We start from the raw sequence: 25,980 nt of genomic DNA, 5'->3' as shown, positions 1-25,980 counted from the left end.
AAAGCTTTTTATCTGGACTACTCATATTTTGATATGGCATATAGCTTTTTTTTCAAAGCATTTAAAAAGCCGAGTTAAATAAATGTGTTTCATAAATAATCTTAAATTCTGTTAACTAATGATATAATAAAACTGAATCCCCATGCAAGCGAAGGTGTTTATCTTTAGGTAAACAATTTTATATGCTATTTTCTCTTATGGAGTTAGGCACATGTATAAAAAATTTACGAATTACTTGCAGATACTGTGTAGTATTAAACATTTCATCACTGGGAAAAGTCATTCTAGATTTATTTTTCAGTTTTTATGCTAATACTTATAATTCTACATGCTTTTTTCACCATATTAAGGGAATTATTTAAACTTTATTTGCCTTTGTTCTAATGAACTCTGGTTTTACTGAGTGGAAATACTTCGGGTAACTGCTACTGTGGAGGCTTTGTAACTCCATTTTAGGTACAATGGAGACTACAGTGTCAAGAACCCACCAAGAAAATGAATTACAAGATATTTAATCCATTAAACTTCACACAAGCTTTTCCAAAGATCAGTATCTCTTGTATCAATCTTTTTGCCTTAAATGTTTGAAAGGGATTTTTAGAAAAATCATGAAAATGCTCTCTTTAAAATACAAGATAAGACTATCTCATGAGTTTTAAAGTCAATTTCCTCTATATAAAATTTGGGGGGTTTATGTATCAGGATACCAGAAATAGAATAAAAAATACTGCCAGCTTTCTGAATAACTAAGAAAAATACATATTTAGCACTGCACTCAATTTCTAGAATCAGTGTATAATTATTAAGTCAGTTAAAATGAGCCTCATGGGGTCTTTGCTTGAGATTTTTGTGGTTATGAAGTTTGCAGCATGTCTAACATTTAATATTCATTTTTTGAGACCTCATTACTGAATAGAGTTGAGCCATTCTTCAGAGCTTGTTTCCCCAAAATGAGTATTTCTGTAATTTTGCTACTGCCTAAGTAAACACTGGTGTTTGGCTTAGAGTCACATGGGAGTGGAAAGTAAAAAAACATTTAGCACACATTTCACTCTTATTTTTTTCTATAAAAATATAACTCTTTATTAAATAACATGCACAAATATCAACTAGTCATTTATTAAACAGATATGATTTAGAACAAGATTTAAAGAAATACAAATCCTTAGGTACAATTTAGTATATCTTGTTCATGATATTTGAATAGTTAAAAAAAAAATCACTGATTAAACTAACCATCCTTTATTTCTCTTTCAGAACCCTAAATCTTTTTAGGTATATACCCCATTCCAAGTTTTTTCCTAGCATTTCAGAGCTTTAGAATATCTTTAATATCAAAAGCTCTTAACTACTTATATATAAATTCTACTGAGAAGGCATTCACTTTTCTTTTAAGCTATCCGATTGGCTTTGAGTCACTTTACTAAAGGAAATCTGCAGAAGCAGAATCATGGCAGAGAGGCTCCAGCAACTTGAGGTACCATTGAAGAGGGAGAACTAGGGTTAGTACTTAAAAAGCTGGGACAACTAAAATATGCCAGATTCCTGCTTGCTTGCTTTTTCTCTTCTGCAGCCTGTTCTGTTTGGCCAAACAGTGATTTCCCCTCCTTTTCCAGTTGGACCCTCAGAACAAAATGCTGTATAAATTTACCCCTCTCATATTTTTCTATGACTCCAATGTTCAATAATCTGGTTTTTTATCTTTAGGCAAAAGTATAAACAAAATTTGCATTGAGTTTTTCCATATTAAAAAGTATTGCTTTTATAAATTAGCTTTTAATGTTCCCAGCCTTAATAAACTTAACTTCAACAAAACCAGTGCTTCAAAATCTACCCTGCCTTTCTTGGCCCCATTTATCCAATAAAAAAGGCCCAAGTCTCTCATCTAAATTTCTAAAGAACACTACATCCAACCTTTATAATAAAGTCCTTGCACTGTGTATCTTTTACACGTGCTGCTTTATTGCGCATGCCAAGTACAGTATGAATTAAAATATAAATTGACATAAAAATTCAAAAATCCCTAAGCTTAATATATACCTTTGCACTCCAAAACTTCGATTTTTACATTCTCTCCCATTAGCTGGGATGTCCAACTTGCTTGCTGCATTTAAGTCACTTTATTCCTCATATATTCTTTTTAGTTTTCTCTATCAGAATAAAAAATATCATTATTTTATAATTCAAGAAAGTACTGTGGAAAGTTCTATAAATTTTATCTCATATACTTATGTTCAATTTTACATATAACCTAATTTTCCTTTCAAAAATGTTTAGTAAGTTTAGCAGATTTCAGACCTGAAATATTCCTGAATATTTAATCTACTTCATGTTATAGGAGAAACTGGATTTTTTCTAAGTATATTGCTAATTATTTTATTAAAAACAGCATACCAAATCTTAATTATAAAATTCTGAAAATTATGTTTTGCATCTTGATACAAGGAAAAAATACAACATATTAATCAGTTTTTCATAAATATTGAAGACTGATCAGAATATGCCTGTTTCTTGTACTTATTTTGACTACCGAATATCTTTTTGATTTCAGTACTCCATTTGTATTTTAAAAGTGCAAAGGTTATTATAAGCTTAAAACATGATATTTAAGCAATGTAAAAAAGTTTTACAATGATTTAACATGACCAATAAAATTTATTAAACATATTTACATATATTCACAGATTCTTTCATACTTGAGTATTAAAATAGACATTTACAATTTCAGAATTTTCATTCAAAGGCATATTGGGAGAGGGGAATAGGTTCCACTGTGAGATGAAAAAAAGAGCTGTTTCTTTGCATGACTAATTCTAAATAATGTGTCCAACATAGTGAGTCATAGGAACTGTCCCAGGAGACTGGCATGAAACACCCTACACTGCTTTAGGCATCACTTATGGAGAGAGTTAAATTATAGGAAACATGCAATACAACTAAGTCACAACCTTTACAGTTATGGTGATGAAAACAAGCTAACTCAAACACATGCATGCCTTATTTAAAAGTTTTGCTACCTGAACACATTACTAGTACACTCCATACGAACTACAACTTTGGTCCAATAAAACATTAGACACAACAGCTTTACAATTATTTCTTTGTACATGTTTTGACTACCAATCCCTTTGTATATATTTTGACCATTAATTACAAGATTTACATCTGCACAATATGTATAAAATAAGTTATTAAAAAGGAAGACAATATTAAAACTTTTGAAAAGAAAACTGTACAATTAATTTACAGATAAAATAAACTGAAGAAATTTTGTGCCAAGTTTTTCTTCCACATTAGAAACTATTTGGTAGGAATTGAACCTTTTAGTTTACCAGTATATTTTAATGAAACTTGAAAGATCTGAATACTAGTGGTTATCTTGTTACTTAAGAGTGTTAACAACTTCCAGTGCTGTTAGCAGATTCTCAGCTTTTAAAGTATCTACCACAGTCTGCCAACATGCTCTAATGCAATAGTTACCTCTCACCAATATAAATAATAGATTTCAGTTAGAAACTGTTTGGATCTAGGATCCAAAATAATTCTCTTTTCATTTTTCATAAAATGACAGTGTTTACTACATAACCAACTTTAGTCAAACTTTACTAACAACTGTAAAGGCATAATATTAGCATTTTTCTCAAAAGGCAGTGTTCCACAGTTTAATACTCTTGAGCCACATGAGTTTAAGACGACACCACCGGAAGGAATGGCTGCTATATAGGAGTCAATTCAAAGTCATCATTAACATCAACAAGGGGAACATAAAACTCCTGGATTTCATAAATGCTGATAGATTTATAGGTGGCAGGATCAAGTTCCTGGAGTTTGAGCTGCCATTCTAATCTCTGGACGGCATTTAAAGCTGCAGCTTCATGTTGTTGCCTCATTAAAAGACAGGTCTATTGAGAAGAGAAGAGTTAATTCATTTTTCTGTTAAATCTGCTTTAAAAATTAATCTCATCCATAGTTTCTTTAGTGATTAAATTTTTGAATTACACACCCATTTCTGCTTTACCCTGTCTGTATCTATATGACAACTATTTCTGGATCTGCAACTTCACTACTGTCTGACCTCACAGACTTTAATTTGAAACTGCTCTTTCAAAGAATGAGATTTCAAATTATCAAAAGAATCACAAACATCTAAGAAGTGATTTTTGAAACGATTTAAAATCTCAAACCAAATAATTTCCCTTATGAATTATTTGCAGTATATATTCTTTCCTTATTGCTCTTCCCCATTCTTTCATATGTCAGAACTATCACCAGACTTGGGATACTGGACAGTAAGCATAAAGATCCCCATCAGAAACTGCTTCTTCTCTGATAGTTTCATCTTTCATTCTACACTGGTCTTGAAAAATGGACTTGTGCTCTTTATTTTCCTTTACTTTCCAACTGTAGGCGGCACGAGGATGCATGACTAATGGCTATCTCCTTTCCTAGTCACTCCTAACAGAGCTGCACTTTCTGTTTAAGAGGGAAGCATCCATTTAAACTGAACTTCTAAACATACATACCTTTAGTTTGTCAAATTTATCATCCACATCTTGTAACCAAGACATGAACTGTCTTGCATTAAAGCGATCCCTCACAGAAGTTTTACTGTCATCAGACTGAAAGAGAACATTGAAAGTAGCTGAATACTATGCAATTTAATAACCCACTTTAAAACCTATATGCCATTATATCTTTTTATGGTATGATGGAATGATGGAAAGAACGATGGAAACATTTTGAAAAAGGATAAAAATATAATTTTTTATGCCTACAACTTTCTTATTAAAAGTAAAATTGGGGTGCCTGGGTGGCTCAGTTGGTTAAGCGACTGCCTTTCGGCTCGGGTCATGATCCTGGAGTTCCGGGATCGAGTCCCGCATCGGGCTCCCTGCTCAGCGGGGAGTCTGCTTCTCCCTCTGACCCTCCTCCCTCTCATGCTCTGTCTCTCATTCTCTCTCTTGCAAATAAATAAAATCTTAAAAAAAAAAAAAGTAAAATTGATTTTGTATCTCATTTTAATGTTAATGTTTACCATATGTAGGGAGAAAAAGCATTAAGGTGGGCTACAGGACTTTGAGGCCAACGTTTTTTCCAGGACCAATAGTTTGGAGTGATCATAAAGAAATTCTGTATCAACTCTGAAGAACACCAGTTTTGGAATGAAGACAGGCTGTATTCAAACGCCAGCTTTGTGTCTTACTATGTGATCTTGAACTAATTATGTACTTTCTCAATTTTCCATTCTGTAAAGTGGGATGAATACCTTCTAATCTTGTTTTGACAATTAAGTCTCTGAAGTCCTCATCAGAATGCTTGGGTATACAGGCAGCACTCACTCCAAGAAATGTCTGCTGTAATTACTACTACTACTATTACCACCAGTGCCATCAAGGTGCCATCCAGGCATCATGTAGATGCTTACATTTTTAGCTGTTATCACTTCCTCCTTGGTCCTCCATAAGATGTTTTGAGTATTTAAAATTTTATTATTGAATCTTTTTAATATTACAAGTTTATTTTGAAAAGGAAGAGGTCTGATGAGAAAGTAGGCTAATGGATGACCCAAGCCCTTAGCCAGGAAAGGTAGATTTTCCTTTTCCTTAAATTCCTTGGAGGCTATTCTCATTGGAGGCTGCTACTCAGTTGAGAGACCAGTGTCTACTCTAAAGCCAGAGTCAAAGGATGTTACCCTGTTCCACAGTTTTCCTCAAGAGAAGGATTAAGTTCTTCCGTCCTTTAATTATTAGGCCGATCATGGCCTAATCTTCGTTCAGTCTTTGACTTGGGGATCATTCTAAGGGCTTACGGGGAAACCGCACTTATTTTTGATGTTCTCCTTATAATCTATCTGGGGCAATAGATGCTCATCAGAAATTTTATCATGTGGTGGTCCAGTGGCTTTCCGTCTCGATTTCCAGTTCTGCTATGGATTGGTTTTTATTTTTACATGTCTTTTGTCATTTCAGGGAGTTTTGGAAGGAAGACAAAATAAAAAGGTATGTATACCCAACCACTGTGAACCAGAAGTCTTCAAGAGACTTCCCTTGTAGCTTGATTTATATTGTTCTCAAATTGATTTCATTACTCTATAATTGCACAGAACTTGAAAAGATCTCAAGATATTACACTGTCTAGTCCAGCCTTTAAACTGTTCATTTCCATTATTAAAAACCATTCATTCTTCCCTTTAAATTCTTTAAAGCTGAGAATTATGTAAATTCCCTCAGTGGCCTTTCCAGTGTTTATTTCCTTAGATCAAATAGTTCTTTCTTAAGATCCAATTATTATTATTAATATTTTAGAGAGAGAGTATGCATGCAAATGTGGTGGAGGGGAAGAGGGAGAGAGAATCTTAAGCAGACTCCGTGCCCAGCGTGGAGCCCAATGCAGGGCTTGATCTCATTACCCTGAGATCATGACCTCTGAGTCAAAATCAAGAGTTAGATGTTCAACGGACTGAACCACCCAGGCTCCCCCTGCCCAATTATTATTATTCTTAATAGCCTTTTCAAATCTCTCTGAATACTTTCATTTGGGTAAAACAGCTGGTGACTTAAGAAAGTCTGAAATATACTGATCTAATTTAATCTCTTTTTTTTTAAAGAGGAGAAAAATAAAGCCCAGAGAGAACTAAGTAATTTTCTCTGTAATACACCCTACCTATATCCTTTGTGTTTCTAGTCTGACTTAAAACAGCATTTCCTAGTATTTTTGTGTGATAATCCTTCATTGTCCATGCTTATACTCTTTAAGCATTATATTCTCTCTATGACCAGTGAATTTCATTCTGGTTTGTGAGGCACAAGAAATTCTGACAACTGATATATCTGGTTCTGAATTCATATAATTTCTTTTTTTAATTTTTTTTATTTATTTATTTATTCATGAAAGTCAGAGAGAGAGAGAGAGGCAGAGGCAGAGGGAGAGAAGCAGGCTCCCTGCCTAGCAGGGAGCCCGATGCGGGACTCGATCCCAGGACCCTGGGATCATGACCTGAGCCGAAGGCAGACGCTTAACCGTCTGAGCCACCCAGGTGCCCCTGAATTCATATAATTTCTATGTGGCAGTAAACTTTATTCAAGACATAGCTACACTTTTTTTTCCCCCCCACAACTGTATTTCTTTATTCCAGCCGTATCCAAGATCAAAACAAAAGCCTGGCCCTATTTTAGCACCACCACAATCTAGAGGTTCAATCTGCCTGTAGTGTTTTCCAGCTTACAGTTGCTTTCCAGTTGCTTGAAGGTACAAACATCCAGTTTAGAAACAAATGACAAATTATGTAAAAGGCCACTATCCTAAACACACACTGGTTTTGTAAATATCAGCTTTTATAATATAAGCCTAATGTTTAGAGGATTTCAGAAAAAAGATCAAGTGATCTAGAAGTACTTTATTCTGCACAAGAATTGTTTTTCTCCTTCGAGTTTTACTGATTGCTGAATTCAAGTTTCTTCTATGGCAATAGATTACAAAAGCACCCAAGTTGTATTTAGAACATTTTAACTGTATCAGTAGCACTTTACCTGAGCGTCCAGTGGCACACTGTACACTTCTGCGTCCAGTAACACAGTGCACGCACTAAATGGCAGTGTTTGATTTGCCAATGTTCTTGCAGCTCTGTAATGAACTCGTAGAACTTCCTGTTCATTGGATACAATGAGTTTTTCCTAGTTGAACCAAGAATGGAAAAAAAAAAACTGTAATACTTCAATCACCTGTTTTTTTCAAATAACTTAAAATGTACTGAAGAACCTGAATTTCAGAGTTTTTTCTTTTTTAAAAGCTTTTATTTATTAGAGACAGAATAAGCATGATGGGGGGAGGCGCAGAGGGAGAGGGACAAGCAGACTCCCCACCGAGCACAGATCCCAACACGGGGCTCGATCCCAGGACCCCAATATCATGACCTGAGCCGAAGGCAGACGCGTAACCGACTGAACCACCCAGGTGCCCCTCAGATAAGTTTTTTCTTCACAGAAAGCTTGAGGGATTTGAGAACTCAAAGTGTTCTAAAAGTGTAAGTAAATGTTCTTTCCAAAAGTGGCAGGCTTTTAAAAAAAATTAACTTTGCAAGTGTACAATGGTGGCTTTTAGTATGGTCACCAAGATGTTCAACCATCACCACTAATTTCAGAACATTTTCATCACCCCAAAAAGAATATCTATCACCAGTCATGCCCCATATACCTCCTCTTCCCCTGGCAACCACTACTCTACTTTTTATTTCTATGGATTTACCTACTCTGAACCTTTTCTTACAAATGGATCCATGGAACATGTGGTATTTTGTAACTGGCTTCTTTCATGTCACATGTTTTCAAGGTTCATCTGGGTTGCAGCATGCATCAGTACCTCACCCCTCTTTATGGCTGAATAATATTCCACCATAAAAATACACATTTTATTTATCCATTCATCAGTTGGTGGTCTTTTGGGTTGTTCCTAGCTTTGTGCTATCATGAATAATGCTGCTACGAACATTCATGCTCAAATTTTTGCTTGGATGCATATTTTCTGTTTCTCTTAGGTAAATAACTAGGAGTAGAGCTAGGTCATATGGTAGTTCTGTGTTTAACCTGGTGAGAAACTGCTGAGTTGTTAACAGCAGTTGTATCATTTTGCATTTCCATCAGCAATGTATGAGGGTTCCAATTTTTTCACATCCTTGCCAACACTTGTTATTATCTTTTAATTACAGCCTTTCTAATGGGTGTGAAGTGGTGTGCCATGGTGGTGGAAGCTTCTGTTTTATAATGAATATTTTCATGGAAACAAACACTTTACTTTGATGCTGATTTTAAACCTCTGACAATCGCAGTATAATCCTGTCTTAAAATGTGTTAACTGGGGTGCAATACTTCCAATTATGTAATATGCAAACTCACCCTATCATAAAGTTTATGAAATCATCTAGGCAATCCTCTGCATTTAGCAAACTGAGAATTCCTAGGGTGTAGCTACAGATCCCAACCCATGGTGATACTGGTTACAGACTTGTGTCATCTGGTGGTAACTGTCTTCTTTGGCTTAAACATCAGTGGGGACAACCCTGGGGCCTGTGGCTGGTTAGAACTTCAAGGACACAGGTAGTGAGTCCAGGAATCCTTCCATTATAAGATGTCCATCATTTTGTTGGTTCTGTCAGGCAGGCTGGGCTGAGAAAATATTAAAGATGTGGCTGGTCTCCTTCCCACCACATTCCCTAGTCTCTCTCGACTTGACAAGAACTTTATCCTTCCCCTACTGGAGCACGGAAGCCTCATTATATCCAAATACGTATTACTATAGAGTTTTACTGTATTTATAATTCAATGAAAACACAAAGAAACACAGTCCTATTTAATCTCTTTTAAATTTTATGTGACAAATGATACTCAAAAGAAAAGAGGTGAGTCTTAACACTTACGATTTATTAAGTACAAGTTTGAGGTGGGACTTTAAATGATAAAATATCCAAAAAACTGACCAGATACTAAGAAAAAATAGCTAGAAGTTTTCCTAAAAGACTGGCCATAGTCATGTAGAGATTAAGAGCAATAACCAAAAATCCCTTAACACTACATGAGAAAGAAATATATTATTTGAAGTCAGACTCCCTCCCCTAAAATAACTGAGTTATGCTGCTTAAGTGACAACGTAAATATTGCACTTTAGGTCACCATTCTTTTTTTTTTTTTTTAAAGGATAGTATGGTTATACTATTTTATTTTATTTATTTATTTGACAGAGAGAAAGACAGCGAGAGAGGGAACACAAGCAGGGGAAGTGGGACAGGGAGAAGCAGGCTTCCCGCTGAGCAGGGAGCCCGATGTGGGGCTCGATCCCAGGACCCTGAGATCATGACCTGAGCCAAAGGCAGTCGCTTAACTGACTGAGCACCCAGGCGCCCCCAGGTCACCATTCTTAATGTTGTATCTTTGCACTTCCAGAACACAGCTTCTCAAACAACGTCTTCTGAGAATGGGTTATTAGTTCTTGGAGAGGCAGAGTGAGCATGAGCTAGAAATCCAACTGTCTAGGAATTCACCGTTTTAGTTCCACAAATTCAGCAAATGCTAACAAGAAACTAATTATTAGAGATTTTTATACATCAAAAATACACTCAGCATGAACTGTAACATAGGGGACAGCTACCCTAAAACAGGCCTAAAAATTCCCTAACTACACAGGTACAAGATAACAAAATCAAAGCATTTCCCAAAATGGTTCTAAACAAGGAAAATCCCCTAAGAGAGTTATATGTGTGTGTGTGTGTGTGTATAAAATATATACATAGATACATAAAATATAATGTAGGTCATTATAATCTATTGTTAAAATAGAGTAATTTTTAGCATAAATTTAAGCACTTCTTACCCTTTCAATACTGTGTTGCAAACGTAGTTTCATTCTTACAACTTCCTGTTGCCGAAAAAGCTCTTTAAGTGGATCTGACAGGGAAGGTGGTGGTGTAATCTAATTTTTAAAAAAACATATTAGTTAAAAATACTAGTTTTTATTTACAACAATGGGCTATTCCTAATTTTTTAAAAAGTTTTATTTATTTAAGTAATCTCTACACCCAACAAGTGGCTCAAAATCGTGACCTCGAGATCCAGAGGCTGATGCTCTTCTGACTGAGCCATCTGGGCAAATGGGCTATTCTTATAAAATTAAACCTTTTAGTCCATTACTTAATGAAAACATACATTATGATGTACTCTGAATTAGATAATACAGTAACAATTATACAATTTGTTCTCAATTTCAACGGTCTGAAACACAGCAGAGCATACCAATAAACTCCGATGTTTTAATTCTGAGGCCACAGCAAATTTCAAAGAGCAAATTAGAAGGGCTAAGGACTAAGGAAGTTCCTTATTACAGAGATACATTTTAGAGCATCAGTAAGTGACAGCTCATATACTGAGGAAGGGTTCACAAAAACAGAAAAACACCAAGCAAACAGTCCTAAAGGTTATAGCAGTCTGAGTCTTAGTGTAGTAAACATGAAGTTTCCTTGTAGACAGGATACAAATCAAATGCTAAAGTGCTGAGTTTTACATTTACTGAATTAAGTCTTTTATAAAAAGATGGAATTATCCTCTAATAGATTTATAGTTTTCAAACTTCTTTATTACAGGTGATAACCCATTTTGTCTTTCCATACCCCAAAGATCTTACGGTTGGTTCATCTCTAATTTGATTATTACAGTGGACTGCTTTCTGGTAGATGCTGGAGGTTAAGGAAGAAGATGCCATCTATGCACTGCTCTACAGTTAATATAGAGGTATCTATGATCCCTTAATATTCTCCCTCTACCCCTTGGAATATCTATATTCCTCCCTCCACCCCCAAATAGCTTCTAACTACTGTCAGCATTTGGGGCAAAGTAAGGTATCTCAGTATGTTTTGGCACCATAGAATAACAGTTGACTCTTCTGATTCTTCAGACGGTGGGACAAGCAGATTCTACGTACTTCTTGACGTGGGGCTAAAGGAATTAAATACCATATATGAAAAGCTCTAGCCATAGAATCAAACCTAGATCTAATCAGGACTCTATACTTATTATCAGTAAACAGTTTTCAGGAATTACGGGGGACTGAAAAAGATGTTAAATAACATCACAAGGATTGACTCAGTTGAATCAATGTAGAAAATTCTACAGGACAAGTAACTTATTGGGGCACATTATTTTTCAGGCCTCTAACTTCATTCAGTAATACAATTGTTAGATGTCTGTGCCTTATAAATGTCTTTAAATTAGTAAGAGTAACAGTGAAATTAATGCTACTGTGTTTTAAAGTTTTCCAAAATCATAAAGGCCTCCTTTATGCCCAGAGAAGAGTATCTACTCCTTTGGGTCTGGGGTGTCAGAGAAAGCTTCTTGGAGAGGGTGATACCTGAGGTTACATCTTAAAGGAAGAGCCAGAATCATGAGTTAAGAGAAATGAGTTCTGGGGAAAAAAAGAAGGGAAAGAAGAGAGGGAGGTAATTCACAGAAAAGAGGACAGTGTGATCAAGTGCACAAAACAAAGAGACAGGACGGTGCCTGGACACAACTACAAGTTGAATTCCTGGGACATCAACTTTGAGGGAAAGAATGGTAGGACATGAAGATGGGGAGAGCAGCAGGGGCAAAATAATAAAGGTTGTAGTCTATTCTGTAAACCAGCTTTTCTTTCTTTTCTTTTTTTAGACTAGCTTTATTTTTATTTTTCTAAACATTTATTTGACAGAGAGAGGGAGAGATAGCGAGAGAGAGACAGAGAGAGAGAGCACAAGCAGGGGGTGCGGCAGGCAGAGGCAGAGGGAGAAGCAGGCTCCCTGCTGAGCAAGGAGCCCAATGTGGGGCTCGATCCCAGGACCCCGGGATCATGACCTGAGTCAAAGACAGACGCTTAACCAACTGAGCCACCCAGGCACCCCTAGCTTTCTTAAAGTGTGTTCCACAGAACACTGGGCTCATAAAGATGACTTGCAGGAAATGGTTCCAAGAATGAGTAAGTTTGGGAAACATTGTACATATACACTTAACTAGGTGTCTCACAATTAACAAATTAAACAATGGTTCTGAGAAGTTCTGCAGTGAAGAAGGAAACCTTATTCTTAGATTAACGGTGTTTCATTTCCCAAACATATTTGAGCATGAGCCCTCCCCACCTTGCCCCACCATCATCCCCATGTGTTTAATTACATGCTGTGGGACAGATATTATGCATAACATATTAGGGTAAATCTTGTATGTGGTGGGAAACCACTGAAAGATCTTACAGCTCACTGCTGTGTCTGCAGAACAGATAATTAGGAAGACAAGACTACAGGCAAGAAATTAAGGAAGCAAAATCACTGTGACCCTGGTATGAGGAGGAGGGAAAGGAAGGGAAGGGGTCTAAAAATACAGTGATTAAAGATAAAAGAGAGAGAGCAGCTGAGGAGGACTTGTGGGTCCTTTAGCATGAGGACCAAATGGCTGGTAAAAGATAATCCAGGAGTGGAGAGGGGACAGGAGAAAAGAGAAATAGGATTTTGGGTTAAGTTCAGTGCTGACATGTTAACTCTGTGGAGCTCATAGACATTCAAGTGGAGCTATATCCATTTAGCAAAAAAGAAGTTGAGAGAGGTTTGGGCAGAATACATAAATTTGGAAATTTGAAATATCTATCAATGTATAGAGAAATGGTAAAACTACCAAAAAGGAATATATGGAGACTTTCTGAGGAAACTTTCCCTTTCCTGTTTTCCCCATCTATCTTTAAGTAAACCATGTTTGGAGATTTTGTCTTTTAAGATCCATGAGTCCCAAGAGTCTCTAGAATAGAAAATCTCTTGACAGCTTCCCTTGGATGTTCTTCCTTCCTGTCATCCACTCTTAGAATCCCCCTGTAGGGACTCTGTCTGCTGGTACTCGTGACCACAGTAGATACCAGGATGTGACAAGTCTTTTTCTTTTATCTTCCCCCTGTTCATTTGCCTTTTGGGAACCTGAGCTACAGTTTTATTTTTCTTCCTTTGACTTCCTCTGGAAAAAGAGCAGCATTCTGTTTAAATTATGAGAAAAATATCTGCTAGAAGAACAAACATTGACTTTGGAGATGTTTCACTACATTTCTAACAGGTTCTATAAATAGATCACACAAATGTGGAGAGATTAATTCAATAAAACGACAATTAGCTGACAGAGGAAACAAATGGATAAAATCATATTGGAAACTATTAAAAATAATGTAGTGTAAAAGTGATTTTTGTTATTGTGGTTTTTCATTCCTTTTTGAAACCAAGTGTTGAACAAATGAGCTTCAGTCCAGTAAGCTCAAAAGCACAGCCTTTTATGAGCAAAAGGTGGGGGTTTGCATATTAGCTCTAATAAATACGAATCTTAAAGTTATTTTGAGCTGGATAAAATAATGATAACCTTACATCTATACAATATTTTAACGTTTTTAATGGGTTATGGCTTATACTATTTCAACCTGCTTTGAGGTAGAGTTGGTATTATTGTTTTATGGATGTGAAAATTAAGAATCAGAGGACTTATTTAAGATCACACAGCTGGTCTGTAGAAAAATCCAGACAAACTTATGTATACTACCTGGAAACTACTGCTCTTTCTACTATACTGTGCTGTGTGTTTCTTTAATAATGCTCATTAAAAACAAACAAAAAACTCCCTGCTAGACTCAGAAAAAATTCTCAGCTCCAGTTTTAGCTTTCTGAAACAATATTTGATATAACTAAATTCTGATTTAATCGAAGCTATATCTCCAGGATTCAAGGGAATTAAACTTGTATTATATCACCTTTGAAGGAATAAGAAAAGGTAATCATAAACACAAGCACACACAAGCCCACATAACATATATACAAATATGTGTGTCATATTATATATGCATCTCTCAATAGGTAGCGCTAAAAAGGCAACCTACTATGGTTTATTAGAATTGTTTTTAGTGAAACAGCTTGTACAAAGTTTAACTTAAATGGGTTCTTCATAATTTTACCTATATTTTTCAAGCCTATGATACAACATACTTCAGTTAAAATTTCTTACCCTTTAAGGGGAAACAAAGGAAACAAGAAAACTATTAGCTTTATATTCTTTAAGCTATTAACAAATTATTTTGCTGAAAGAATTTGAAGAAACAACAAATTTACTTATTTACAACTCTATTCTTTTAAATCTACTATTACTGCTTATTAGTAGTAGAGTAATGGCAAAATCCCTGTCTTTTAAGATTTAAAGGGCACTAGCAACATATATTCTGTGGATGTGGGACTAAAGAACCATCTTTCCTCTAACTTTTTGATCTTCTCTGAACTAGGCTTTGAAAAAAGAACACGTACAAAGGCATGATGTGAAACAGTACAGAATAGCCTGGGGAAGCATCATATACAGTAATAGGGTAGTAACTACAGCCAAGCCTAGAGAAGTGTGGGAGGACCTGTAGACAATGATGGGGACTTTTTCTATAGAAAACTGGGAGTCTCTAAAGATGTTTAGCCAGGTAGTCACAGAATCAGATTTGACTTATATTAGGCACCTAGACAGTAAGAAGGCTAGTGTGACAGAACAGTTTAAAATAAAACCTATGGCAGCTGTTCAGAAGAATGCCTGTTTTTTTTTTTTTAAAGATTTTATTTATTTATTTGACAGAGAAAGACACAGCGAGAGAGGGAACACAAACGGGGAGTGGGAGAGGGAGAAGCAGACTCCCCGCCGAGCAGGGAGCCCGATGTGGGACTCGATCCCGGGACTCCAGGATCATGACCTGAGCCGAAGGCAGTCGCTTAACCAACTGAGCCACCCAGGCGCCCAGAAGAATGCCTGTTTTGCTGGTTTCTGATATCCAGTGAGCACAATGCTTAGCACATGGTTATGAATTATTTGTCATGGTTATGAATTATTTGTTTACACAATACTTTGACTATTTGATTATGCAATATTCACATATGTGAATGAATAGTCTATGGAGCTAATGTGGTCCGTACACAGCAGTGGTAAGAGAGGAAGGGGAAAGGAAGTGAGATGAATGAACATGACTTAGTGACTGATGTGATGGGAAGGCAGAGGGGAAGAGATGGAGGTTGAATTTTGGGTTCCTAGCCTGGGAAATTAGAGAGCAGATAATGACAGTACCTAAATCAGAGGGCAAAAAGAGCACTTTTGAGATAGGATAAATGGGTTTGGTATTGGACCTGATAATTATATGCTGTGGGACACTCAGGTCATGTTCAGAAGCAGCTAGAAACACATGGAAATCAGTAGTGTATTCACAGCTGAAGATAAATTTGGGACTCATTCTATAAGAGATAAATAGTGTCCTAGCCTTTAATCAGATTATGAGCAGACATGTGAGCAGTTAACTATGATATCATAGCGAAGGTATGAGGAAGACACAAACAATTCTGCTTTGACAAGATTTTGCACAGAGGTGACAACACAGCTGGAACAAAGGCATGGAAGAGGATAGAAAGAAGAGGACAGAAAAGGAAGCCTGGCAAGAACAGTATTTCAGGTAGAAGGAACAGCACTAAGTACCAAAAGTAGTGAACAAGAGATTTCTGTTGAAGAGTGAGTTAAATACTGGCTGCATTATTGGGTGAGTTTGGAAGTCGTGAGAAAATAAAACTGGAGGGGTAGGGTAGATTGGGGTCAGATTATAAAATGAATGGTTATGGTAAAATTAGATGTAGATTTAAAGCTGTAGGTAATGGGAAGCCAGCTAATCACAGCTAAGATGTTTAAGTAGGGAAACAGTTTTTTATTGTTTTTTTTTTTTTTTTAAAGTTTCATTATTCAAGCAATCTCTAAACCAACGTGGGGCTCGAACTCATGACCCTGAAATCAAGGGTCGCATGCTCTTCTGACTTGAGCCAGCCAGCCAGGCGCCCCTTTACTATTTTAAAAAGGATATATATTTCACAACAAAAGAGAATGCTTCTGCAGAAAGAGAGTAGGAAAAAAAGATGTGACAAAGTTGCTGCAATGTTCTAAGTGAGAGATGATGATGAGGGCCCTAAAACAGAGTGGTGGTAGAAGGTACAGTTAATGGAGAGAGTTCTAAGGTAGAATGGTTACTGGTTTCATCACTAATAAATAAAGATTTGTTTCTGAGAGAGTGAGAGATAAGTAATTTCTTTTGGTCTTTGGGAGTCTGAGGCTGGAGTGGATACTTGGCACATGGTTAGGCTCCTCCTTCAGGAATGAGGCACTCAACCCCCAGCTCCTAGGAGTGTTGGAGGCTGAAAGCTCTCCCTGGAGTTCCTCTTAAGGAACTGGCAATGGGAACACTGGAAGGGAAGACAGTTGGTATGCCCAAGGTCATGTTCCCTCCCTGGAGGCAGGCTACCTGTCAGAAGGGCCACCCCAATCCAGAGCTCCTGTGGGTTCAGATGAAATGAGTGCTGCAACTATATTTGACTTCTTGCTCTGCTGAACTGTGGTTCCTTCACACGGTTACAGGTATTGTTCCTGACAATACTCACCAAGAAGCTTCTTGCACACAATCTCAGGGTTCACTTCCTAGGGAACTAAACCTTTGACCGGTATCTGCAGATCATTTAGGTGATGCTGCCTAGGAGGCACCTACAGCTGACTGTGGTGGTCAACAGAGATGACATGGCTAGGTAAGAATTTTGGGGGACTAAACTGGCATATGGAAGAGTACTGAAACCACAGGAATAGCCAAGACCACAATGACAAAGAGTTGACTGAAGATTTGATTCCTAGAGAACTCTGATGCTTAAAGGGGTGGGTAGAGGAGTCATTAAAAGAGAGAGAAAAAGATAAGTCACTGAGGCAAGGGAACCAGAAGAGAGTACCATCATGAAACCAACGAGGGGCAAATTTCATGAACAAGACAGTTACAATGTCAAACATGACAAAGATCAAGTAGAAAGAAAAAGAGGCCAACAAATCTGGCATTACAAACTCACTGGTGATCTGTGCCGGTGCATATGGTTTAAGGGATGAACAGAAAAAACATCAGGTATAGGCTACTCTTCAAGAGTGCAGTGGTAAAGGAAAGACAGAGGGAGATCTTGACAAATGGCACAGTCATGGGGTAACTTTTTTCTCCCCAGGATGAAGGAGAACCAAATCACTGGTGCTTAATAACTCCAGTCTGTCAATAGGGTGTTCGGAGTGGGTGGATAAAGGCCAATAGAGAGAGAAAATTAAAAATATACGAGCAAGAAGTGGCTCTACAGAGGAAAGTTCCAGAGAAGACTGTTTCAGAAGCACATGTAAATGAGTTACCTTTCAAAGAAATAAAAGCGTACCTCTTTTGGGATGAAAGGAAAAGCAGGTAAGGAAAAAGAAAATACTGTAGACTGATCGGTAAGGTAGCCACTAGCCACACATGGCTATTGAACACTTACTGAAAATGTGAGCCACACTTAGTTTGAACTGAGATGTACTATTAAGTACAAAGATTTCCAATACTTGGTACTATATATCTATATCTATATCTATATCTATATATATCTATAACGTGTCTCATTCATAAATAATTTCTCTACACGGATATATTTTGAAATAGGATTTTCAATATACTCAGTTAAATAAAATGTTAAAATTAATTTTACCTGTTTCTTTTTAATTTTTAAAATGTGGCTACTAGAAAAATTAAAACTACATTAAGTGACTCGCATTATACTTCTACTGGACAGTATTGCAAATGAATATCAAGTGATGTTACTTACTGTGGGAATGCAAATCTTGCTTAAGGGGTTTCCATCCAGGAGGTATGATCCATTAAATGTCACATATTCATCATAATACTGAGGTGCTTGAGGAATAACACTACATAACAATTTGCGCTTTTCTTCAATTTTTTTCCGTATATGCAAGTATTCGAAATACGGATTTGCTCTCTCTGAACTGTATGGCTGAATCTCATCTAGTTTCAGAGAATCTACAATGGCTGCCAGAGACTGCTGAGTTTTCTCTTTTGCTTGTAGTAAAGAGGGACTCACTTGAACAGGCTGAGGTACACGTGACACTTTCCTTTTCCGTGGGTGGTGAATCTGAGGATCATCTTCTTCAGTTAATCTTATTCTTCCTCTAGGAGATGATGATTCACTGTCTTTTTCTGATAATAGTGTACAGCTAGCAAGAATCTGTTTGCTTTGATTTGTCACTGTAGTTGCTTTGTTTCTAGTCATCCTTTGAGGGATTTGGTTTTCAGTTTTATCGTCTTCAGCATTTTCTTCTAATTCTACTTTACCTACTTGACCATATTTATGCATCTCTGGTTGAGCTGATTGTTGCAAATGGTTTTCCAGACTTGATAAAGTGCTTTGTTGTGATTCTTCATCTTCAATGGAAAGCAAGCACTTTTCACTTTCAGGGCAATGTTTTGGATTATCTTGTTCATTTAGGTTTCCTTTTGGCATCCCTGTACTCATTTCACATAAATCAGACTCACACTTATCATTCAAATGAGTTAAGACCAAACTCTCCAGTTTTTCTTTTTCATGTGAAATAACCTGAATATCAGATGTGCTATTTTCAACCTCATGGCCATTGGAAGACTTATACATTAGTTTGCTAAATGTGTAATGTGCATTTAGCTGGGAAGAAGCATCACTTCCACTAAAGTCTTTTTCTGATGGTAATACAGGCAAAGTATTAGCCTTTTCAAAATTTGGTGATGCTTCTTGAACAGTGCTTTCAGAGTACACTGGGACAAAGGCATCTGCCTTTTGAACATCTGTTAGGACAAAAGTATTCTCCATCTCTTTCATAGATTCATTATCAGGATCTAAAACAGAATTGATCATTTGAACTGCATTTTTCTGTTGTAAAATACCCGGCTCTTGATTGGCAACATATGACATAGACATATGTTTAGAAAGAGATTCAGCATCTGAAACTGATTGGCTGTGGAAAGAGCAAGGTTGTTGTGAAGGCAGAAAGGACGCTGGGTCCTGAGCACAAGAGTTTCCTGGCAGTTCAGTCTGGAAAATATCAGTGTTCTGTTCTTTCAATATTTTGTTTTCAGAATTACAAAAACCCTGAACAGAAGAATCTTGATCAGGTGTACTGGAATTTGGGCACATCAAGTCACTGGTGCTTAATGACTCCAGTCTGTCAATAGGTACCTCCCATGATTTATTTTGGATCACACCAACCTGATTAGATGGTTCTAAATGCACGGGACTGTCCATTAAAGTGCCCATTGGAACAGTACTCTTGATAACATTTATATCAGCTGAAATATATTTGCTGCTTACAGATCTAGTTGGAGAGGCTGCAAAACTGGAATGTATGTTAGACACATTTGAAAGTTCTCTTTCAGGCACATTTGAGGACACCTCAGATTTGGGAGAAGGACAAACATCTCTTGGCACAGCTAAGCCACCTTGACTGCTTTCTTCTGATATTGTTTGGAATTGTTTTGTATGTTCACAAATGACAGATGGCATGCTACATCTTCGAACTTCTACAGTTGGTCTCCCCTCATTTATAACTAGTTTAACATCTTCTACAGAAGATGATCGGAGATGGGATGTTGGAAGTCTGCTTGTATATGGTGGTTTAATCCGCTCTGGAAGTTCAGCCAAGCTATCTAATTCTCTTTCATGAAGGGCAGGAGATTTGGCAACTGGCAAAAAAGGTGACTGGGAAAAGGACATTTGGGAATCTGAACCCTCTAACATAAAGTCAGAGTCATACTCAACTGGAGGCCTGGGGGTCGTCACTGTAGTATGGCAGGAATCTTCTGAGCTAGCAACTGAAATCATGGATACAGATCTGGAGCTGAGACCTGGCTTTTCACTTTCTGATCTAGGAGATCTGTTTAAACTATTATCTGAAACAAAAGATGACTTCCCTAAATTTGTTATATTTTTGGTGTCAACAGATTGTGATCTGTTACTTACAGCATCTTTAGACTGTTTCTCTTTGCTATAGGCATCAGTCAACTCTGAACTCTTTGACCTAGTAAGTTCTTTATTTTTGGACTCAGCTAGTGCATGCTTTGTTTTTTCTTTATCTTTTACTTTAAGTTCTAAACAATTACGATTTCTCAACCGCTCCTTTTCTTTTTGCTTAATTTTTTCTTTATGTTTTTTGTGCCACTGCTCTATTTCTAGGTCTTTAAGGCTTAGCATTCGTTCAAAACTTGTCTGCATTAAATCATCATTCACTAACCTCTTTTCTTTAGGTCGAGTATCTTTTGATGCTGGTGAGGACTTAAGTTTAGGCTTATCTGCTTCAGATTTTAGTTTGAGTAAACTATTTAGTTGAATTTTATCCTTATGCTTGTCTCGTTCTTTGTATCTGTCTATATCTTTATCTTTTTTATCTTTTTCTTTTCCATCTGGGGTTTTCAAAGGTTCATCTTTTGTTTTTTCTTTAAGGGATAAAGTTTTCTCATGTTGTGCTTTACTACTGTCTGCTATACTTGACTTCTTCTCTTCCTGGAAGTGTTTGGAATTAGTTATATTTACGCCTTCTTTATCTCTAGATTTTTCCTTTTTATCTACCTCCCTGTCTTTTTCTTTATTTTTGCTTTTTTCTGATTTAGTATAGTCACTATTGTCTGCTTGCTTGTTTTTTTTTTCTATCAAATGCTTTTCTTTGCTTTCTGCTAGATGCCTCTCTTTTTCAGGTTTGTCATGTTTTCTCTCCATCTTTTCTCTACTTTTTTCTCTATCATCAGTTTTTTTCATGGTGGTCATATTTTTTATCTTCTCGCCTTCTTTATGGCACCTCTCGGTGTGATGTGAATACAGCTTGTCTTTTTCTTTTATTCTGTCAACACAGTCACTAAGATCTAACTTGTCTTTCTCTGACTTATGCTCATGTTTGATCTTCCTCTCTTTTTCAGAACTTTTTCTTTCAGTCTTCTCAACATCCTTTTCTTTAGTTTGAAACCGCCTCTCAGATTTTTCCTTACTTTCTTTTATATGCTTTTCTTGTTTTTCCATCTCTGTTTCCTTTTCCATTGAGTGTAACCCTATAGATTCTTCACTGGCATTTGTTCCTAAAGAACTGCATTCTGTTTCTTTATCTATGGGTATATTCTCTCTTTCTTCTTTTATATCTTTTATTTTTTCTTCCCTGAAAGATTTCTCACTTTCCTTTTTAATCTTCTCTCGTTCTTCTTTGAAATTCCTCTCTTTTGAAATATGCTTTTCCTTGGTTGATTTATCATCTTTTATGTTTTTTTCCAATTTTGATTTTTTTTCTGTTAGGGACTCATGTTCCATATTTAAAAACAGATCTTCAGTCTCATCACTTTTAAAAAAATTCTCTTTCCAAAATTCTCTGTCAAATTCTACACTCCGCTGCAGCTCTTTAGCACTATCTCTATTTTTGTATTTTTCCTTTTCACCTTCAATTTCTTTTTTATGCTTTTCTTTTTCCCTCTCTTTATGCTTTAATTTATGCTTTTTTAATGTTTTACCCTCTTTATCCATTTTTTTCAGCGTGCAATCTGAATTTTCAAATGTTGGACTATGATCTTCATCCTTTACTTTGGCATTTGACTTTTCACCAAATTCTAAGTGGAAATCTTTCTGATGTTTATTTTTTTCCTTATGCTTACAAGATTTTACACTTGAACTTTCCGGCAAGAATTCTGATTCTGTATTATCATACCGAACAAGATCAGGCTGTAATGACATTTCAGAACTTCCTGGTGATAAACATGTTTTAGTATGTTCCTGTTTTAGTGGTGCTGACTGCTTTTCACTTAGTCCACAAGAATGTTTAGGAGATTTACCTGTGGAGATATGAAATAAATGTAACGAAGTATCATCTTTTGGGCTAAAAGATTTTCTAAAATTCCCCTCCTCTCTGGTCTTTTCTGAGCAATCTAGTGCAGTATTAACTGTCAAGTTTGTTACTCTGGTATTTTCTTTCCCCTCTTTTTCTTGCTTCAGCTCTTGGTTCTCTTTATTTTTGTTCTGGTTCTTTAATTTTCTTTTAACTTTGCCTTTCTGTTTGTGTTCATTTGAAACTCCATATTCCTTTTTGGTTTGTGTATCAGAATTTGATGTTTCAGGGACAGAACATGGAGCAGAAACCTTTTTATTCTGAAGAATTTCTTCATCTGAACTTTCAGAACTTGAATACAAAACTCTAGATGGCTTTTGTTTTTTACTTTTAAATGATTTAGGATAGAAAGCTTTCTCCTGTTTTGTAAATAAACTATTCTTTTCTACTTCAGCTTCATTCTCTTTTCGTAGCTCTTTCCTAAGAATATGTCTGTCATCAATCATTTTATTTATCTCTTCATCATCATCATCTTTGAACTCATATTCATCAAGAGCAGATGGAAGAGGTGCTTTACTGGGAATTATCTGTTTACTTTCACAGATGAGAGAGTCTTTCTCTGTCTCAGAGTCAATATTTTCATCAACACTGGAAGGATTTACAGACCGAGCCTCTTCAGAATCTAGAATAAGAAGAGAAAATCTGTTGTTGGTCAAGAGACAATTGCCAGAAAAATAAGGCTGAGAGAAAAATATAGCATATAAAATAACTATTTCAATTCAGAAAAAAATTTCAGAATTATATGTGAATAATACAATAAAATATGTAAGAACTCTGCTACAGTATTTTGGAAAACCTTTAAAAAGAATCTGCTTCATAATGGGATCCCTTGACACTTCTAAAAGCACACAGTATAATGAATTCAGAATTCACATATCAAAGATACATGATATAAAAATGTATAGTATAAAGCAGAAAATCCAGAGGACTGAATTCAGGGGAAACACGGGTTATATAAAATTTTACATATATGTACATTTTTTTTTTTTCTGGAGAAGAATATTGAAGATTCTCTGATGCAAAAAGGATTAAGAACCACTAACTTAAAGGGACTAATTAAGTATATATCACCTACTGTCTTATATGTTTCAGAATTTTTATGAATAAAATCACGAGGGATCAAGTGATTCTCATATAGTAACTTAAATAAAGGTGAATGGTTTTGCCTATACAAGACACATGACTATCTGCTTAAAAAAAAATAAAGTCATGTATCCCCCAATTACATAATCAAGGCTGTAACAGATAATTGAATACATATGTAATTTGAAAAAAATTACTATGTTCCTTAGTTTTCTTATCTATAATTTAGACCTGACACTAATATAATACAATGGGGGGAAGTAATGGGCTCAATTTCTACACATTTTTAAGTACATCAAAATTACTTTTAAGTACATGGAAGTTTAATTGCATTCAAGTAGTATAAATGTAGCCAAAACATTGCCAGATTCTATTTCATTATATCACCTTTTTTTAAGATTTTATTTTTAAGTAATCTCTACACCCAACATGGGGCTCAAACTCACAACCCTGAGAGTCACATGCTCCACTGACTGAGCCAGTCAGGCACCCCTTATATCATTTTTAAGAAAAAGATTTTTTTCTTCTTCCTAGGTGGGCATCTTTTTTTAGCTGAAATGTATGCTGTATACATTGGGACTCAATCTGAAAGGAAACTCAGGCTTCTAACTAAAGGTAAAGAAAACTGAGGCCTCTGACCAAGGAGGAAACAGCATACTCACTATAAAAATGATAAATTTGTTAAGTATTTATTAAAATTGTAAATTTAATATAGTAAGCTTCCTCTAAACTCATCTAGCCTCCAAATACTCTTCTCACATAAAAATTCAAATTCCAGAAGCATTTTGGGGTGTCTATAAGGTACTGGGCACTGTATAGGAGCTCTGGAAAGATCACAATCTTATTTTTGGAGAAGAGGAATATTCTAATGAGTAATGTGGTTATACTGACACATGGTATAAAAAAGAACATTTTTGGAATTATAAGTGCTTGTATAGATGCTGCAAATGCTCCCCATTCCCAGCCATCAATATTGCAATATATAGTATCAAACTAAAGAACTGTATGTTGCAAAAAGGAACATCTATTTTGGAAGCAGTGTTTATTTTGGTCCCTGATTAAGTGACTACAAGAATATGTTACTTATACAAGAGGAGTTATTTTCTATTGTTAATGTTTTATTTATAATTTGCTCTTGAGAACTTATCTTTATGTGTAGTTTTCCAGGATTTAATTCTTTATGATTTATATATAATTATTCTATTTATATTGTCTCTCCTTAGATGATTACTTTTATTGGAATTTAGGAATGCTTTTTTCCTTTGTATATCCCACAAAACCTCAGTTCTACACTAAGAATCAGACTTCAATAAGCATTTATTCTGTCCCATCAGGCACACAGTGTTAGGTGCCAGGTGGTGATAAGATAAAAAGACAGACCTGCCTCTTTAACAGTTATACAACCTGATAATAGCTAAAAAGGCAATAGATACTAGGTTGAAAGGGTGCACTTGGGAAGCAGTCTGCTTGGGAGAACTAGAGAAGGAAAGCAGGATTCTCAAAGAAGTGGCACTAAAGCTAAGGCAAGAAAGATGTACAGGGATTTCAGGGCATAGAAATAACAATGACCTGAACGAGCAGATCCAATTACAGCGTGCATACCATTTTACATATGGCTCTTTTCCATTGAACAGATCACATTTTCTCCTAAAATTAAATCTTCTTCATTACTATTTTTAAAGGCTGCATATTACATTAAGTTAATCTGTAATCATTTAAGTCATTTAAACATTCAGGTTGTTTCCAATTATTTGATATTATACATATCTAATAATGGAGAAAATTTTTTTGTACATGTTACTTGAAAACAGCAATATATCAATTTGTGTATGAAAAAAGAAATGAGAAATGCATCAGAAGAGTATCTGTGCTAAACTTTTTCTGGAGGAATTACGGGTGACTTTTATTTTCTTTTTCAAACTTTTCTCTATTTTCCAAATTCCTAGCATAACAGATACTTTATCATTAGAAAAAAATTTTTTTTAAAGTTCACTAATAGGGGGTGCCTGGGTGGTTCAGTCAGTTAAGTGTCCAGCTCTCGATCTCAGCTCAGGTCTTGATCTCAGGGTTATGAGTTCAAGCCCCATGTTGGCTCCTTGCTGGGTGTGGAGCCAACTATATATATATTAGATATAAAGTTCACTAATAGGTATGAAATAGCATCACCATTTTTTTGATTATTGGTGTGGCTCATTTTGCCATGTAGTATTTCCTCCTGTGTAATGTCACTTTATAATTTCTTCAGCCTATTTTCTCCTGGTCTTTTTATCTATGCATATTAATACATTATTTAAATTATACCACACATATAATCTCATGTATGTTTTGCTTATTATATCATAGTGCTTATCTTGAATATACATTCAAGATTTAGTGCAAATTCTTTAAGGGAATTAAACATATATGTGTACCATGAGAGATGTAAGATTTGTCACTTGTGTTCCTGATTCATCAACTGAAGGTAATTAAGCAGTGCTCTCCAACCCAGATATACTTTTTTTCCTATGGTTCTTTTTCAAAGACTACATTTTTAAAAGGGAAAATAAAAATGTAAGTTTTAAAGTGAGAAAGTTAGCTTGACACTAATTAATGTCCATGACAGGAGTGTGGCATTACTCCAGTG

The 25,980-nt window shown here is 35.9% G+C and overlaps 1 protein-coding gene across 9 annotated transcripts in view; it reads right to left on the bottom strand.

Moving 5' to 3' along the window:
• Positions 1-2,018: 2,018 nt before the first annotated feature.
• Positions 2,019-25,980, bottom strand: part of ANKRD12 (ankyrin repeat domain 12) — a 122,098-nt gene continuing 98,136 nt past the window's right edge. For 8 of the 9 annotated variants that reach the window (XM_045887035.3, XM_045887038.3, XM_054510359.2 and 5 more), the window contains 5 exons: positions 18,194-22,896; positions 10,363-10,461; positions 7,530-7,673; positions 4,524-4,619; positions 2,019-3,902 (listed from right to left, as the gene is read on the bottom strand). In XM_045887035.3, coding sequence (XP_045742991.1) covers positions 3,717-3,902; positions 4,524-4,619; positions 7,530-7,673; positions 10,363-10,461; positions 18,194-22,896 — 5,228 coding nt within the window. In that variant the 3' untranslated portion in view covers positions 2,019-3,716. Of the gene's footprint in view, positions 3,903-4,523; positions 4,620-7,529; positions 7,674-7,711; positions 9,162-10,362; positions 10,462-18,193; positions 22,897-25,980 lie in introns of those variants that run through there. The other variant, XM_064577914.1, reaches the window with a different exon arrangement.

This window comes from Mirounga angustirostris, unplaced genomic scaffold (genome assembly GCF_029215605.1).
Source record: "Mirounga angustirostris isolate CCGP_5_RB_7025 unplaced genomic scaffold, mMirAng1.0.hap1 SCAF_14, whole genome shotgun sequence".
NCBI classification, from domain to species: Eukaryota; Metazoa; Chordata; class Mammalia; order Carnivora; family Phocidae; genus Mirounga; species Mirounga angustirostris.
This window is presented reverse-complemented; position numbering and strand designations above follow the sequence as displayed.